This window comes from Tachypleus tridentatus, chromosome 7, assembly GCF_004210375.1.
Source record: "Tachypleus tridentatus isolate NWPU-2018 chromosome 7, ASM421037v1, whole genome shotgun sequence".
Classification (NCBI taxonomy): Eukaryota; Metazoa; Arthropoda; class Merostomata; order Xiphosura; family Limulidae; genus Tachypleus; species Tachypleus tridentatus.
The window spans coordinates 168,415,896-168,436,026 of NC_134831.1; the positions used below are offsets into that span (position 1 = coordinate 168,415,896).

General features: G+C 31.4%; 1 protein-coding gene across 3 annotated transcripts in view; it reads right to left on the reverse strand.

Moving 5' to 3' along the window:
- The window catches only part of LOC143257169 (E3 ubiquitin-protein ligase UHRF1-like), a 29,378-nt gene extending 11,904 nt beyond the window's left edge, over positions 1-17,474 (reverse strand). Inside the window, exons 1-10 of one of the 3 annotated variants that reach the window (XM_076515512.1) lie at positions 17,144-17,474; positions 14,602-14,777; positions 12,781-12,873; positions 11,264-11,580; positions 10,516-10,731; positions 7,474-7,607; positions 6,957-7,143; positions 6,478-6,709; positions 2,779-2,883; positions 2,224-2,330 (exon numbers count right to left, since the gene is read on the reverse strand). In XM_076515512.1, coding sequence (XP_076371627.1) covers positions 2,224-2,330; positions 2,779-2,883; positions 6,478-6,709; positions 6,957-7,143; positions 7,474-7,607; positions 10,516-10,731; positions 11,264-11,580; positions 12,781-12,873; positions 14,602-14,628 — 1,418 coding nt within the window. In that variant the 5' untranslated portion in view covers positions 14,629-14,777; positions 17,144-17,474. Of the gene's footprint in view, positions 1-2,223; positions 2,331-2,778; positions 2,884-6,477; positions 6,710-6,956; positions 7,144-7,473; positions 7,608-10,515; positions 10,732-11,263; positions 11,581-12,780; positions 12,874-14,601; positions 14,782-16,691; positions 16,831-17,143 lie in introns of those variants that run through there. The other 2 variants (XM_076515510.1, XM_076515511.1) reach the window with 2 other exon arrangements.
- Positions 17,475-20,131: the final 2,657 nt, after the last annotated feature.

The window sequence follows — 20,131 nt, forward strand, 5'->3', positions numbered from 1 at the left end:
TGTTTATTTGTTAGTATAATTATAGTCTACTGGTTGTTCCATCCCTATTCATCTCAAACCTCATCTGTTTATTTGTTAATATAATTATAGTCTACTGGTTGTTCCCTCCCCATTCATCTCAAACCTCATCTGTTTATTTGTTAGTATAATTATAGTCTACTGGTTGTTCCATCCACATCTACCTTAGACACCAACTCTAAATTATACAACAAAATTAATTTTTCAGTTTAGGTTATGAAAAATAAAACTCAATAATTGACAATGTAATATTCAATTATTTAAACTACATTTTGAATGAAGTTGTAAAGAAGGTTTTAGCTTATGGTTTCTTTTAGAATTGCTTGTAGGCTTAACTTTGCAAATTATTTTGTACAATTTGTAGTTTTGTAGTTATCATTACATCAACCTATCTGGCCTAACTCTGATAAATTGTTTATTATCATTAGAAGAGGCTTCAGTGCTATAGTTTTAACTGTTTTCAATAATTATAGCTGGGAATATAATAATTTTATTAATTTAAGTGCTGAGAATTTAAAGCTTTAAAGAATTTATGTAAAAATGATAATATTGTCATTTCTAAGTCTATTAAATAAAGTAGTACTGCAGTATTAAATATTACCTAAAAAAAGCTCAAGATACAGTAAGTGATTCTCCTAAATTTGTTAAGCTGAACTATGATCTTACTGATAAAAGGGAAGCTTAAGGGTACAGATACTTAATGAAAATTTACAAAATATTTTAGTACAAGACCATATCTTAACATTTAAATATAAGATACTCATCTGAAAATCTGAGTAAGATTATACTACTGGATTGAGACTGGTGCCGTCTTTGACAAATATATTATTGTGTTCTTATGAAAGAAAGTGGTTAGAAAATTGACCAAAATAGTTTAAACCTCTCTATTACAGCAGGTACGTTTATGACAATTTCAGTATCTTTAAGACCACTGATTAATCTCCTAAATTTGAAAATTAAATACTGAATTATGAAGTTTGCTGTGAAACATTGGCAGAATCACAGACTATTACTTTTGAACACTTCAATTATTAATAAGAACAGTAATAATGGTCAGTTCAAATGCAAATTAAAGTGTAAGAAAACATTCACAGGCTCATATTTTAATTTTGCAAGTTTCATTCCAAATATTTTTATGGAAAGTTTGAAGTATTATATGATAGTGCATATCAAATATCTAGAATGTACAAGAACTTGCATTTAAAAGTTCATAACATTATAGAAATGTGGTTTATAAATGAATTTGTAGTCATTTAGGTAAGCAAACTGTTACTATACCATGTACATTTAAAGTACCTAAAGATTCTCTTGTTATTGTTTACCCTACGCAGGTAAATGATCTGTAATAACTAAGAAAAAATTTACACTTAGATGTAAAATGTCATTTGAAGGATGTATACTCAGATGCAGTTAAGTGTATTTAATTAAACCTAACTGCTACCTGCTGTTCCTATTTAAAAAAAAATCCCTCCTTTATAGTAACTATTTGAAACTTTTAGAAAGGCTGTATTAATTCTACTAAAAGACAACTGTTAACACAAATAAAAGAATATACTAATCTAGGATTTCCCTATTAAGTCGAGTGTAATCAAACATGGTCTTGGAGAATGTAAGATTTTTAATCATTCTTACTGGTTTAAGAAATCAGCAAGAAAGAATGATGAACAATCTGCAAATTACAAAAATCTTGCTTATTTATAATCTGAAGCCAAAGATTAATGGAACAGCTAGCAAACTAATTTTGGTAGGATAAAAATGTATTCATGTTATATTATAGTCACGAGTTTAGTCATTGAAAACCTATAGATAGAAGCTAATGTTATCAGAGAATCACTGGACAAAAGTCAACAACAAGTGAATATTATTGAACAGAAGCCAACATTACCAGGGTATTATCAGAAAAATAAAACCAACATTATCAGCACAATAATGAAAAAAAGCCAACATTATTTGAATACTACTAAACATAAACCAACCTTACTCGAGTATTATTGGACAGAAGCTAATGTTACCTGAGTATTATTGGACAAAAACTCTTATCATTTTAATATTACTGGAGAGAAAAAATTCAAAAATTTGTAAAATTTATTTGAATTAATAGTATTCCATGTATTACTATTTGGTATAATTTTGTGATAAAATTGAACAAATTGTTTTTAAAAAAAACTGCCACAACTTGACTTCTAGAAGAAATAAAAAATATACTTGTTCATTCTGGTAAGAGTTTGATCACAAGACTGCTCTGCTGTTCTTTTATTTCCCGACAAGTCCCGGCCTCCACTTCCTGTATAGAAGAATTCCTCTCCGTTATCCTACAAGAAAATAATTTGAAAAATTTAAGCACAAAAGAAATGGTAATGAAAATTAAGCATTATTCATAAATTAGCATTTCTTAATAACTCATGATTAGAAAAAAACTTAATAACATATTTCATAGGCCATAACCTTAAGAAATGTCTGGCTTTAAAAATGTAAAATGTTCTAATCACATTAAGGGTTTAGAAGTGTAAGATTACAAGTTCCTAATTAACAGTGAATTTTCATCACTAAAGTAATGTTACAAAATGTTGAATAAAGATACAGAAATTACTTCATAGAACTCCAATATCTTTCATTAGTTTTAAGACACATGTTTAATACAGTTCACATTAAAAGATACTACTATAGCAGATATAGTTTTGTAACTCACATACTCAAAACTATTAATCACCTTAAATACTAATGAAGAAAACTAGCTGTAAAATACAAATTTGCACTAACTGCATCATCTTCGTAGCCTCCAGCTAGAACAATAGAATACGCCCCTTCGTTTTCTCTTCCATGAATACCAGCAACATGTGGCCGATGGACTCCAGCTTCCGAGCCCTAAGTGTCAATAAAGTGAAATTCGCAATAACAAATGAGAAATGTACACTGTAAGAAAGTCCAGTTTCACAGAAAAATATAACAAAAGACAAAGATATTAAGGGACAACATTAACAATCTTCTAATATTTTGTAATAAACTTTAGTTTTATATGGTAGTAAGGTTCTTTTAGGTTAATGGATAAATAAGTTGTAAAGCTTGTGTGACCTTCTGCAAATGTATGAAGTAAAAAATCTGTAACATGTTACCAACACTTGTTTTAAGGAGAGGAAATCAACTGCATGCTTTAAATAAAGGTCCAGAGGGGAAATCAACTATGTATCTTAAATAAAAGCCCAGGTAGGAAATCAACTGTGTACCTTAATTAAAGGTTCAAAGACATAGCCTTTCTGTGGATTATTTCCTTTAACTTTATGATTACATTTCAACCACTGTTTTGGTCATTATCAGGTAATGTCATCTACTGAATGATGACAGAAATTTCTAAATACAGAAATAATCCAGAATTCTGAAGTTAAAACAATGTCATTACAATGATTATAAGTGTGCAAAAAAGAGAAAAAATCCTACTATAAAAATTTTGTATCAATAAGCACCAAATACACTAAATACAAAGGTATAACACAAACATACACTAAATACAAAGGTATGACACAAACATACACTAAATACAAAGGTATAACACAAACATACACTAAATACAAAGGTATGACACAAACATACACTAAATACAAAGGTATAACACAAACATACACTAAATACAAAGGTATGACACAAACATACACTAAATACAAAGGTATAACACAAACATACACTAAATACAAAGGTATAACACAAACATACACTAAATACAAAGGTATAACACAAACATACACTAAATACAAAGGTATAACACAAACACTCAGTTTCTTTACATCATGCAATTCTTTCTCAATACATTTTATTATATTTCTCATTCTTGGTCAACATTAGAATGATGTTAAATATCCCATAATGCATATGTAGAATTTCATACTACATACTGCTTGAGCATGAATATCTATTAAGTTATGTCATTATTGATATCATAATTGTCATAAAACAAACTTTGGTGACTACTCCTTTATTTTTAATACTTCCTAAAGAAAAATACAACACTTTTATACTGACTGTATTATTCTAAACAAGACTTACACATTCCATTCTACAAAAGAAATAAGACATAATACTAAGAGTGAAGTATCAAAGCATAATACCAATTCATTGATGACATATTCTCTAAACTTCAATTCTATTTGACCTAAGGGCTTGAGGCCATGGCAACAACCCAGACAACTGAAAACCACTGAAGAAATTGGACAGCTACATTTTCATGCAACACAGCACCAACAACACAAGCACAAATCTTAGTTACAAATTTACCAGCATACAGATGTGAAGAACCAGAGCTACTACAAAGAATAAAGGAGGAACATTCTGAAACATGTGTGATATAAAACCACAAACATGAAGGAAGGACATTTCAAGAGCTTAAAATGACATAATTCAAAGACATCTTATAAGATAAAGGAACATGAATTGGATAACTCAAAATCTATTACAAATCAATGCTAACAAATACCTAATACTGCATTATTTTCAAAAGTCTACAAAGTGAAGTGACTGGTCACTTCCTACTAAAAAAATCATAAGTTATTTCATTACACGGATATTTTTGACTGACCAGTCAGAAGTAAAGATGATTTGTAACATCATTTGCAGCACAATGAGTGCTACAAACTGGAATTTCTAAACACTGTATTTTTGTTGTCTTAGGTGGGAGCCAAAGTGTTGATTCTAGTGCAAGAAGCAAAACAGAACTCATGAAATTGTAAAGAGTCTGCTTCTCGACCACACCCATTTGTCAGAAGTACTTCTAGATAGTAAAATGTGAACTTTAAAATACATTTGGAGATTTTATACACAGCTAAATTAAACATAATAACCACAAGAAGACAGTTAATCAATTGTGTACCTTATATAAAAGTCTAAGCTTTTGTGTGGATTAGTTTATTTCCTTTAACTTTATGATAACATTTCAATCACTCCTTTGGTCCTTATCAGATAATTTGTTATCTGGGAATGATGACAGAAGTTTCTGTATGAAGAAATAATCAGGTTCTTTCATCAAATGATTATGTAGTTAGACATCTTAAATATTAAGTTTCCAGTAGTTGGTTGATTTAGTATTTTATGGCACGTAGCAGCTAGGCTATCTGCACCAAACATCCAGTAAAAAGTAAATTTAGTAAAATTCATAAAAGGAAATTAAGGTAAAACAAAACAAAGTTAAAAAAACATATAAAGTTTCCAGTAATCCAAAACCTTGGCAAAACTGTGAATGGACTTAAAGAGTACTTGACTTGAACTACCTAAGATAGGATGTCACCAAGAAGACAACATGACTTGAACTATCTAAGATAGGAAGCCATGCTTAAGACCAGTTAACTTGAAACTTCTTAGAATGGATGTGAGAGTTTGAAAGAAACTTAAAGAGTGCTATCATAATAACAGTGTAGCTGGGTAGTTAGTGGAATTTACTAATTAATTACTTATATTCATCATCAATTAGATTCAGCTAATCAATAATTCACAAAATAGCTAGCATTCAGTGAGAAAAGCACAGACAGCTCAATTGGTAGCTTCATATTTAGCAATAAATGTTAAGGTTTACATTTTCCTGTACCAAAAATGTATTTCCAACAGTACTTACCTCTCTCACACTTTAATTTTATACTGACAAAAACTTTTCTTTCTTTGCCAGTCTAAGTGTTGGTGTGAATTATATCTCACTTGCACTATACTGCTCATAGTGATTTTAATTTTGTGACTCTCTCTACCTACATCAATGTGCCCTCTATACCCATCTGTATATAAGCTCCCCATTATTCTTTCTAATTCAGTTTTTCAAGACTGGCAAAATCATCAAACCTAAACACCAACTATTGTGGGGAAGAAGGATGGGATAGAGTAAGGAGAGGTAGGTACTATTAGAAATACATTTCTGGTATAGTAAAATGTAACCTTCCAAACCACAGATTTCTCCACTCACACTGTAGCAAGAACCCCATATTGACCAGATGGAGAGGCTGATGAGAGCAAGATCCATACAGAAAGCAACTGTGCAGATAAACAGGTATGCAAAATTGAAATATACTAAAGCACACTAGTGGGAGTCTACACTACTTCTAGAACAGGTAAGCTCTTCACCCAGACAAAGTGAAATCTAAGTACAGATGGTTAAAGACAGCATTGTTCATTATCAAAATGTCAAAATCAGACCAGGCCCATCCACAGAGACAGGATTCCAAAACTGCAGTCCACAACAAAGGATACTGCAAATCAGGTTTCTACATCAGAGAATACATTTCACATTTTACCTTTGATGAGAGGAAATCTGTAATATAAAGTGTGCAATATTAGCTGGTTACATGCCATCTGTTACTTGTTCCATTGACACTAATAAATGATCCACAGCAAATGTTTAGTACAATAATATTTACCCTATTATTTATACACAGCTAAAAAACTGTTGTATTATTATTTAACCTATTTGAAATAAAGAATATACTATACCTGTACTCGAAACTTCCACATCTTCCCAACTTCAATGCCAGGTATAGAGCCAAAATGGTTGGGAGGCACCAAAGTGCATTCTCTAGTTCTACCAACACATGCCATTCCTTTACCCCAGTCCCGACTAGAGGCACAGTTAGCAGATGCCATCTTCGCTTTCTTTCTACTCTCTTTCAACTTTTCTCCTGCTCGCACAACTTCCGTTTCATCATTTTTGCACTCTGGGCAATACCTACACAAAAAATTACATACTGTACTACAAAATGAAGAGAAATGCTCATTCTGATAGGACTGAGAGAAGTTCTTAACTTAGCAAAGAAATGATGTGACACTAATTTACAACTTTTTAATTTCTGTGCAAACAATGACTACTTTAAAATTCACAATAAGTAAAAATGTTGACCAAAAATTCATACAATGGGAATAGTTAAATCAAGTGTATATTCTGAGCTTTTACAAACAAGTTTATGGAAATTTACCACTCTTCAACATCAGGCACATCGTCAAGGGGCGGAGTAAGGCACCACACGTGGTAAGACATATCACACTCATCACACATGATCTGCTTCGCTGGCTCATCCTTTCCTCCACAGATGTGGCAACTACAGAAATAACACCTTCTGCTGGCAACATCTTTACAATGAGAGCAATCAGGTTTCACTTGTCCTAAGTGTTAGAGTTTGTCATTAAATATTAGCAACATCCTGACAGTGAAAGCAATCACATTTCCTTTGATCCAAAAGTTAGAGCTTGTCTTTAAATATTAGCAGTATCTTGATAGTAATAATAATAATAATAATATATTTGAATTTTCTTTACACTTAGCAATGCCTTTACACAAAAATGTCAGGTTTTAAATATACGCAATACCAATAGACAGTCAAAGTGAACAATACTGATAGATTGACAAATTGAACAATTCCAATTGATTGTTAAATCAGGAGTACCTATTGAAATATAAGGGAAAATATCTCATTTTTAATACAAGAAACTTACTTTTAGCTGGTGATTCCACAGAAGTAAATGTTTGATTTTCTTCATTATCAAAATCAATTTCTCTCTTCTCCTCAATTTTGAACACTTCATCTATGAATATTATCTTGCAGTTGTCTAGAGGGACAGAGTCAGGCCTGTAATTAATATTTTTAATTTTATTAAGATTGCTAATACTGGCCTTTTCTGTTCAACCAATGAACTCTGTACTACAGCCTGAACATGTCCATATAGACTCGTCACAATGAATGGTAACATCACCAGTTCACATGGCTAGTTGAAGAGTTCCACTACATTCTACTGTGCAGTTCCTGCTAAGTTTTTTCAAACATGGTGATTTCACAATATAAAATAAATTTGAAAAGAGGGTAGAAGTATTTTAACATGTATTACCTTACAATTAATTCCCCATATTATATCAAGTTACAATTAATGCCTATTCAAAAGTACTACATCCTCTTGTAATTAATTGCTGTCATATGCACTGTATCTTTTAATTAACCCCTTTATTCCATACCTACTATGTATTCTTGTTATCAGTCCCGTTCTATCCACATGCATTAGATCCTCTCTTAATTTGTTCCCTCCCATCTTTATGCTCAATTCAGCTAGCTGGAAAACATGAATTTGGGAAGAATATTATTGCATGATGTATGTTGTTGTAATTCATGTTCCTATATTTAGCATAATATTATTAGTTTTGTTCCTTTCAATCTTGAAACAACTTAGCCAGAACTACGTATAACAATATAATGTTTTCCACAAACATGACAAATATATTCCAAATTTAACACTCAGAACAACTATGGTCCATCTAGGCTTCCCATTCCAATGAACTAAACTATTAAAAACACAAAACAAAACATAAAGCCAGCCCTTATCATTTAAGTATTTATCAAACTTTCCTTCAAAACTCCATAAAGTTAACTGCATCAATTACATCTGAAGGAAACTTATTCCAAAGGCCAGAGAAATAAAGCTACCCTGTCAAAATTTATAATTGTTTCCCCTAGTCTTACCATTAAGCATGAGAAACAAAATCATTAACACTATTAGTCACAATTTTAAACAACTTAATCAGGTCCCCACCCCCTAATACTTCTTTCTTCAAATGAAAGCAACTTCAAAACCTTAATCTGTCCTCATATAATAACCTTTCTATCTGAGGTATCATCCAAATAAAGCCAAAAGGAAAAGCTAGACTGTAGTCCAAATTTGGTCTAAGTACTGACTTGTACAATAAAATTTTAACCTCTTTCGACTTGGATTCAATGTTTCTGTAGATACAACCTAAAATCCTACTTTCCCTGCCACTAACAACAGCACACTGCTTTGATGGCTTTAGATACTTATCAACCATTACATCAAGATCCTTTCCTTTCATATTGTTAAGGTTGTTTCCATTCAAATTAAACCTATAATTTAAATTATGATAATCTAACTGGATTATCTTACATTTATTATAATTAAAACCTATCTACTATTTACTTCCCCAACTCACTAAATAAACTAAATCTTTTTGTAAATCAACAGCATCCTCTTCCGAACCAGCAACAACCAATACCTTAATATTGATGGCAAATTTATGAAATTTGTTGACTATTCTTTCATCTGTGTTATTGATGTAAACCAAAACGATCAACAGTCTTAAGACTGAGCCCTGAGATATCCCACTTGTGGAATTAATCCAGTGTGATTGAACTCCATTTCTGACAATCTTCAGCTTTCTTCCAGCACTCCACCTGAATGGCTCGAGACTGATAAACTAGAACACAAAGATTCTTTTCTTCCATAATACTAAATATTAATTACAATTCTGCCCTTGAATCCAAACACACCAAATCCACACTCTTACCATCAACTATATAAATAATGGTTCTCAGTTTTTTTTACTTAATTTTTTCTCTGTTCCCAGTGAAGATGTGTTGCAAAAGCCATTGGAACCACATACTTAACACTAACTGGTCTGTCCTCTCTCTTTACAGACACAGGTCTGTTTTTAATTATGCAAATACTTTCTCTTATGTTTCCTTACATGTTTGTTTGTTAATATTTACCTAATCATATTTACCAACACAGTTTCAGCTACAGTTCAGTACAGGTATTATTGTACTTTATCATATACCAGTGTTCTTTCAATTTTTGTTTTAATATTTTACTTACCTATCAACCTTCCCTTACCTACTGACAATGCATTGAAAATAAACTTACCCATTAATGGGTTAAGTTTACTATATGCTGAGCTAACACTGTATTCACTGTTCCATTCCTGATGGTGATAATTGTGTTATCAAAACCAGTTAACTGAAACAACTGATAAAGGTGATCTTTTATTGTTACCAAAAACAAAAAAAAAAGCCATTTTGGTTTTATTTTACATTTGATATATAATTTTTTGTTTATTAAAGTATACAGTAAGTTTTGTATAAGTTATACAGAAATCTTTCAAATTTACAACAATAACAAGTTCAGCTTTGTATATACATTAGGCTTGATAAAGAGAGAAAAATAATTGTCTTTTAGTTTAAACTATTATTTTTAAATGAAAGAGGGAAAATAACCAGTCAACATCACCCACCTCTAACTCATGGACTACTCTAATCAAATAATAAGATTTGACAATTACTCTTATAACATGCCCATGGCATGACTGTTTTGTGATAATGGGGTGAGAGTTATGGACTTGATCCACAGTCTAGATGGCAGCCACAAGACTATGCATAAACAAATATGAAAATATGCCCGAAATGAAATTAGGGTTTAGTGTACAATTTACCATTAACAAATATTACACAAATGTTTAAGTTTGATATTTATATTTTTGCAGCTCAAGCAACTATTTCAGTCAATATTTGAAAGCATTTGAAAAAATCAACAACAATTGAAAACTAGAATGTTATTATATGTAGAGAATTTATCTTTCATATTAATTTTCTTCACATTTGCTGCTGTAATATTTACACTGCCTAAATTTACTGACCCGACCAAAGTTACGACTTTATTACTCAGACAATTATTTACACTACTAACAACTAGTGAACATACCCAACATATATAGTTCCATAGAGCTGTTTAACAGTTCTGGCATTTTTCACCTTTGTTATCAAGCAGTCGTACCAGTAGCCTCTCTCATCAGGTTCCTCAATACAGTAGTTGACCATGTATATCTCACCTTCTTCAATATCATCAAACTTTACAACTGTTCGTGCCCTTGGACGGATCTGTTCTAGTCTGAGCTTCAATGGTTCTTCCTCTTTGTAGCTGAATTATTAAAAAAAAATGCTTTGTGTTAAACAAATATTCCAAACATTTGTTATAATAAAAATATTCATGAGAACCTTTTAATTAGAAAATTATATCCAAAACACCTTTGAAACAATCTGGAATAAAATATTTTGTAACTGAAATATAACATGTAAATGTATGTTATAGTCAAGTAATCTGTAATTATTTTTCAAAGTTGGAAAACTGAAGGTTTTAACTGGCCGAACTGACAAACATAGTGAGAGTAACTTTTAATTTCTTAGTAGAAATTTGAACTTTTACAACATATATTCAGTAAACCACGCAATTCTGATTTGAAACTATGATGTCAGAACCAATTGTCAGTTTTTTTGTGACACAATCAGTTCAAAACTAGTATTTCTAACCTCTTTAAGCATCTTCTACCTACTTAGAATAAGTCTATTTTTAATCTCAGAGAAAGGTATCAAAGGTTAATATACTACAACTGTAAACTTCATTAAATTTTATCTTATTCTACGAAAAGATTAAATTTACTATCCAAACTTACTTTTCAATTTCCACCTCATACACCACCTGATCAACTTCTCCACCTCTATTTTCTGATAGAGTTTCTCTGTTCTCCTTGTCGTGGGCTGGACTAAAACAATCATTGAGTACGATGCTAAGATTCTGTGCAGGATCTAAGTTTGTTACTTCCAGTTTACAAGTGTCTAGTTCAGTGTCTGTTTTTTCTAATAAGTTCCCACTCTGGCTATGGACTTTGTTGCTCACTTCAAAATCATCCTCAGCCTTACATATGTTTACAATCCTTCCTTCAAACCAGGCTCCGACAGTAACATCTTTGACATCCACAAGAGAACCAACCTAACCAACCCAATAAAAATACGAGACCATCAGTATTACGAATTTATTTCAAAATGTTTTGTTATTTTTTATTAATCTCAAATAGTTATTCATAATTTGTGATTCAAACTTCAACTATGTCATTTGAATTTTAAAATAAACTATGCTTAAGAGTACGTTTATTGGTAGTATAGATATGTTCTAGTGTTAATTTAATATTTACAGCATAAATCACCTCAAGAAGTTTAAAACAATCTACAGTTAGTAGATGACAGTTAGTAATTAATTAGTATATTTAATAAAGGAATTTCCTCACAAAAGTACCTTAAGTAACCAGAATGTCACCTTTTTTTTGGTGTTTAAAATCTTTTCAATTTTTAGTTTATTTATCACAGCAAAAACTTTCTAAACTACAACAATTAGATGTTATCACACATGGTTATCTAAATCTTCCATATGTGATCTCAAAATACTTGTTGTTAATATATATATAACTTTACCTTAAAAGTACCATGATTTATTTAATTTTCATAATAGATTCTAGTATTCTAAGTTGAGATTCTTTCCAGAACTGGAGGATTATGCAGAAGAAACTGGAGGTACATGACATATGTTCAGACAGTGACTGGTAACATTACTGGTTTTAGTATTACAGTTTTTTTCTGTTATTGTAGAGCCATCTAGTAGTTGAACCAATATATCCTCAGAGGCATTTTTAGCATGTGAACAAATATTATACTGTAATCTCCAGTTCACCTGCACCATCTTTCATTACTGAAAAGAATTCCACATTAGAATGTCAGACACTCTTGTCAGTGAGCTAAGAACCAGTTCTTAACAAGAAATTAAGCACATTTAAAGAACAGAACAAACTCATATCATTGAATATGAAATGAATTAAGCCCATCCCACTGTTTAATAAAACCTGAACTTTATTATTGACTTTATAAATTTAACATTTCAGGTTGTTAGTAAGTAAAACATAATGTTGATGAAATAATTGTTTTTAGAGTTTTGATGCCAAACATTTGAAAATATAAATAATATTTTGAGAACATGATTATACCAACAGAATTATTTCATTCACACTATGTATAACGAATGTATTGAATTTCTACAAAATTTACCATTAACTATTTCTAAAAATGTTTGTATTCCCTCAATCAAACTATCTAACCACAACTTGAAGAACAGTTGCTTAAAAATGAAATCTCAGCCTACCTGATAATATTTACTGAAACAAGGCTTTAATCTGCCATTTTCTTTTGTTGAAGTACTGTCCTCTACCTTACCATTTTCTTGGTATTCAGTCCCCTTTGGTTAAACAACAAAAGCTTAATAATTAATTAGAAATCATATGTAACACTATATAATATATCAAAAATGAACAGTTGTAGTATCTTTTACTCAGGGCATTAACTTAAAACTTCAATACACTTGTATAAACTTGCCAATAATATTTAGTGGAGATTTAAGCAATCAAAGAATTTGTATCAAGATTTTTACCTATCCCAGTAAGTACAGTATCCTACAGAAAATATATATGAACAGCATACCATCACTTCAGTAAAAAACAAGTATCAATGGAACAGCAGGTAAATTTCATTAAATATTATTGCATAGTCTTTATAACAGCTGACACAGACAGCCTATTGGAGATATGAGGAGCTCTGGGAACTCAAGAAAAGGTGGTTATTAGATGCAGCATTAGTAGTATAAGTAATAATCAAACCATTACAGACATAGGTAGCTCTAGGATTAAAAAAAAATATATAGTTAGTGGATGCAAATTACTAAATACATCACCCAATACTAGAGGTCACTATACATCACACAACAGTACTTGTTTACTCAGTGTACTTGGGTTTTGTGGACAAGTCAAACTTTGGTTATCTCAGTCACATAAATATAAAGAATTTTTTTTGTGGTGCCTTGGATAATATAAACCCATCATTCAAATATGAGCTGTTTCAAACACAAGTTGCAAGGATTCATTTCATTAGTAGTTTAATAACTAAAATAGTTACAAATTTCACCCCTCCATAACTGGCTAAGAATAAGTCTTTATTCAAATATGTCCATAAGATGTTTTACTAAATTAATCAGTATAACCAAAGACATTTTCTAAGCTTTCTACACATAAAGATTATAAAACATTGTTTTATCAGTTGCATACTTCCAGGAACAGGACTTCTAAATCCCTGTCACCCTAAAATAGGGCCATTTAAGCCTATGTTACTTTTATTTTTATTTTCTTGCTACCAATATCTCAATTTTGAACATTATAAATGATCTTTTTGTTCATAGGTAAGAATGTGTTTATGTGGATGTGCACAGACATGTAAACATGTTTTGATTCTTGGTATGCCTTCTGGACACTAACCAACAACTGTCATTTTCTTTTCAACTTCTCTGCACCACCTCATTTGGTCACCTCTTTGCCCCAGTAATACTGTTCTGAAACTGGATCTGTTAAAAGAATGTATCTAAACTCATAGTAACAGAATAACTCTATTCTTCCATGACAAGCTTATACTAAACCTCACGGTCAGGGCAAAGAAGAATGCAAACATTCTCAAACATTCCAGTTGGGACAGGATGTCTGTAGTGTGCCCCTCCTTCAAACTTAATACTTGTATACCCCTGCTGTTAACAATACTTTCAGCCTTAATTTCTCATACAGTTTGCCAACTTAAGAGGTTCAAGATTTTCTTATGCTAGACTTTCTTCACAAAAATGAAAAAAACATAAGCAGAAAACAGAATGGAACCACCTAAAACCTTGTACATGAGTAATTAATGATGTTAAAGAAACATGTAGGTTCAAGAAAGATTAACCTTTTTGCCCCTAAAGATAAAATGTGTCCCCTTTCAAAAGTGCTTGGGTCAAAGGTTTTTTTTCATCTCACACAGTAGTAATTATCTCCAGCATGATAACTGTTTACCAGCCACTGATCTCTGAGATAGGTTACTTAAAGGTTCTTGTCTAAACTACAGTCATAAAAACTACTTAAAGCTGAGTACAGATTACAGTGTAACCCACCAGTTTGTTTTCTTTGTTTGAACCCATACTCTCATCACTGCTACTTGATTCTTCTGTCTCTTCTCTGTGAGATTTTAATGATTTTTTGATTGACTGGTCACTGTGAACAGGGCAGACAAAGATCTGTATGATGTCATTGAGTCCAACACTGTAGTCAAACAATGTATGTCCATCTTCTAGCTGAAAAACAGGCAGTATCCAATACATGAACATAAACTAAAATAACAATGGAGAATATCATGTAATTTACTCATCAGCATGATTAAATATTGTGGTAATGCTTGGAATGTTCTTTAATACAAAAGAAAACTGAAAATTTCTTAACTTTGCTATTATAATATTAACTGAGAAACACTGGAACAAAGTACATTTTATGAAGTTGTGTATTACAAATTAAAGTTTTTCAAGAACAACTGAAAATAGTGATATTCATAATTAAGACATTGTTTAAAGTACACAAAATGCTAAAAAGAATGTTTTCTAATTTAGAAAAACAACTTACAGAAAACACGATTTTTCGGTTTACTAACAAACAGCAAGAATGCACATACATCATTGTACAAAGGAAAGGAAAAAAATAAACCATTCAACTATACTTTTTTGCATATAAAGTTAAATTAATTAAATTAAAACTAACATTATGTTGGCAAATATGTAAATGAATTACAAATTAAATAGCTTTTTAGTACATAGATGTCAAAAATTACATATTGCATTTATCTTCTAGTTCTCAGAAGGAATTTATACATTCAAGTGACTGACATATAAAATTTCAAAATCATGTAAAAATGGACCAAAACTGACAAAACAAACTGGCACTTATTCAATGTGTATGTATTGTTTATTGCAACTACTTTTTCAGAAAGATGTTCTGATGAATAACCTATACAGTTCACTGTGCTTGTTAAAGATGAGTCTGGTTATGTTTTCTAACATGTTTATTGTAAAGAAAGGATAATCCTAAATAAGACTTGAGTCATAAAATCTTGTACTCTGCTAAATTTCTAGAAGACATTTTCTAATGTCTTTCTAGAAATTCTAATTTCTAGAATATTAATGCTCTTCCATTTCAAAAAACAAGTACAAAGTACAGTGGAACCCCTCTAATCAGGCCAGTTTGTCTCAGTCCCAAAGGTGGCTGCTTTAGAGGGGTTCCACTGTAGTACAAACTGGTGGATGGTCAGCTACCAAATCCTTATTTTTTTTTTAAAGAAACATGAAATGTCTTGTTAATATGTTGTGTTTGTGGGTAATTATTAATATTGATATATAAAAAGTACAAATTTCCATGTTTTTTTCATTCCTCATAACCTTTTCAGCTATCATGTAGTTATTACAACTGTTGTGTGAACTCCAGAACATGCTACATCAACAGTTCATGTATTTGGAAGATGAAATTAGGGTTCAACTTTGACCCCACCCCAAGATTTTGCTGAAATGATAATACTGCAGGTGCATAAAAAATAGTGGTTTGATGTTTATCACCTTTAGAAGTTGAACATAATTTACTGTCAAATTTTATAAGTGTTAGAAATTCTCCTGAAAGATTTTAACTACAGTATTAATTAAAATATTAAACAGAAGACTATACTGCTAAGAAACCTTAATACCAGTGTGTGATTCAGAATGACTTGCTCAGTTACCAAAGACCAGTAAGTTGAGATTTAAACTGTTAAATATAGTCTTAACCTAAGTAAGTTGAGATTTAAACTGTTTGGTATATAGTCTTAACCTCAAACTGTACATTGGGCCTCTCACTTCTGAGGATGTTGGTGTTTTGACAGAAAAGAATATGTTTAGATGCAACTGTGAATATCCTGAAAACGTATTCACTTTGTAATTTTATACAGAAATCTCCACTACACACTTATAATATACTAATTTATTCCTATTAAAAGTGATAAAACTTATTTACTAGGATTGCATAAAGAATGTTTAACAGAACTTAATAGTATTTGTGAAATAGTTTGGAAACAATCACAAAACATAGTAAGTTTCAAGTAATTTCATACGTTATAAGAAAAACTGAATTCTACTTTATAATCAGAACTTTGAATAATCAAATATAAATAAAATCTTCATTATTGTACCTTCGCCAGTCTTGTGGCTTAATTACTACGTTGAGAACAAAAACGTAGCTTAATGTCTGCAGTTTTATAATGTTACATAGTTCTAGTAGTCCTTTGTCCGTATGAGACTTCCACAACTAAACCTAATAGTTTCAAACAGTACAATACATCAGTTTACATTACTGTGTAACCGTTTGTTGATACAAAATTGTTTCAAATTTGAACTGTCGTAAGGTTCGGATTAAAAACACAAAATGATCCTCTAAACTTATAAAAACACAGTTTACTCTAATAACCTTAACAAATGTTCCGAGCGAGTGATAAGATAGACCTACACTGTGCTACGAATATGATAATGGTGTTACTATTAAATAAGCATATAGCAAGGTTAAGTTTCTTTGTTTCTTTACAGTTTTTTAAAACATTTTTAATGATATAAAATCCACGTGTATTGAACTTCAAAATACGTCTACCTGTTTTCCACGGTAAAACAATCGCTGACGTTCTGGAGGCGCACTAAATTTACCTTCTATACGCTTTCTTAACTCCTCTATTTTTGTCAATTTTGATAATTCATCCACGCGGACAGAAATACTACCATCCATACTTCGTACTTGGATCCACATATTTTAAATTTTAGTTTGAAAAAAGGTGGCTAATTTTTATTAAGATGTACTTGAAGTTTATTAAACAAAGGAAATTGAGAAAAATGTAGGGTAATGGGAAGAACTAGTAGTCAAAGTCGACAAAAAGTAGAGATAACCCAAAAGCTTTGCATTAGCCCACGTGCAAAACTTGGCGGGAAAATGTATTTGACCAACCAGCCTGATTGGACGTTTAGGAAAACCATAATAGTTTTGTTTTATCACCATCCTCGTAATTGATTTTGCCAAAACAAAAAGCAACATTATTTCTCGACTTAGCTGTTTTCATGAATGAATGTATATTTTTATAAACTTACAACAAGGAAGCACTTTTCTTGAGAAAAAATGATATACTAATAACTATAATTATTGAGAGAACATGAACTAAATTCGGTGTGATATATAATAACAAATTGAAGAGATGACGCGACATATTTGGTTACTTAAAATACGGATCTTACGTTTATAAAGTTTTTGTAAGACTAGATACACGGTGCTTAAAAATAGAAACACTTTCTATTTCTAACACTTCATTCTTTATCTAGTCCTTCAGATATTTTCAAAAATTAAAAGAGAGTATAATAATAGCATTTCGACAACACCATATATCAGTCATATCCACTTCTAACGATGCGTTTCTCTCAATCCAGAGTTCATTAGGCCGGCTGGGACGCCACAAACACAATATTAAAGGAAATATTGTTTATGTAAGCCATTTGTTACAACAGTTGTTGTTGTGTGAATGCCATTTCCTAGGTGACACAGCGGTATGTCTTCGCACTTACAATATTAGAAATCAGGTTTTGATACACGTGGTAGACAGAGCAAAGATAGCCCATAATGTAGCTTTGAGCTTAATAACAAACAGACAAATCCATCTGACAAAGCTTGATTATAGTTAATTATACTTGTCATAAAACATTAGTATTAGGCCTGTTATGTATTTCTCCAACGGGGCAGTAGTTAGTCCAAAGATTTAAGACACTAAAATCAGAGGTTTCATTCCCTGCAAAGGACATAGCAGAGAGCTCACTGTGGTTTTGCTCTGAAAGAAACAGATTATTACATACTTAACAATACATTCTTTAAAGAAAGATACACTCGATTTATGATTAAGGAAAACGTTGTTTTTATTAAACTGTAGGTGTTTAAATTTTATTGTTTTTGCGATCTTTTAGACAATCTGAAGATAGTGGATTCGAGACTCCACCTCAACAAACATGTCCTTTCAGCCTTTTGAAGAGTCATATTGTAACGGACAATCCAGCTATTCGTTGGTAAAAGAGAAACCTAAGAGTAAATGGTGTTCATCAACCACCTTCCCTCTAGTCTTTCACTGCTAAATTAGGGACGACTAGCGCTTGCAGTTCCCATGTAGCTTTGTGCGAAATTAAACACAAACCAATTTCTGAAAATCCCTAAGTACGTATTTTAATATTTTTCTTTATAAATAAAAAAAATATTACAATAAAAATATAAAAACAACATTTTCAAATCAACTAATTATCATTCTGTAAACTTAGATCATTTAAAATTAGGCTAGTTTAATGAATTTTAAATCATGCCAAACTCGTTCCAATTTCTGTTGAGGTTTGAAAATATCTAGGTCGTCGTAGTTTACAGTGTTCCTCATTTTCAAGTAGTTGTTAAGGAGACTCTATTATGTGTAAGGAAACATATTTGTCTTTTTACGCTAATTGAAATAAAATAAATCACAAAGGTATGCAATATAACGATACAAATCAGGTTTCGATATCTACGGTGTGAAAAGCACAGATAACCCACTGTGTAGCTAAGCACTTAGCAACAAGTAACGTTTTGAAATAATAATCAGTGATGTCGAAAAACCCACTTGTTGAGAAATATATATGCAAAAACGGCTCGTTTGGGTTGAGAAAATATTTTACATAGAAGAGCTTAAAACAACGTTTCGACCTTCTTCGGTCATCGTCTTATAGAGTTTACGAATTTCAAAACATAAAACAATTAAAACACTTAATTTTACCTCATGTTTCCAAGGTTCACAAAGAAAGAGGTAACTGACCGGAAGCTGACCACATGTTTGCCAACTCTTGGGCGACTCTTTTACCAACGAATAGTGGGGGTTGCCTCCACGGCTAAGCTGAGACCTTAATTAGGCCAAAATTCTTTATTTATTTAAAAAATTAACTTGGAATTACATTTTATTATCATGTATGTTCAAGTAATTAAATTATAACTTCTAAACAATTAATTGAAATTAATTTTATTTTTAGTATCATCAGTGTTCTAGCTACCAGTTGTTATTGTTAAAGAATTTGTAGTGAATTAGTAAAGCTGTTCCCTTGGTAAGGCTGCTAGTGTTATATACAGGGGCGTAGATCCGAGGGATGAGTGGGATACATTTCCCCTTCATTTTAGGTGGGGCTATGGTGCATACAATAATCCCCCCTACAGTTTGGTCTGTTTAATTGTTTTATTGCATCACAGGCCTACAAATTGTGTGTTTGTTCTTGTGATTCTCGTGTTCTCACCAATCGAATTGCATAATTAAGCTTAGATGTAGGCTTTTTCAGTAGCCGAAATGTACATCTTTAATATAGGCGTGCTTCTAAGCTTTTTGATCTAAGCGATAGTTCGTAAGTATCAGTCAGTAAGGCTAAGTATACATGCGTGGCCTGCAAGTACTATCACAAACTCTACCTACGTCTTGTACGTAGTGCAAGATTAAGTAAAATTTTCATCACAACAGATTGAACAGAGCATGAAATTCGAAAATATTACTCCCAAGCGTAAACTTCTGTGATCTAGATCTGGCAGACCATTTGTAGCTTGTAG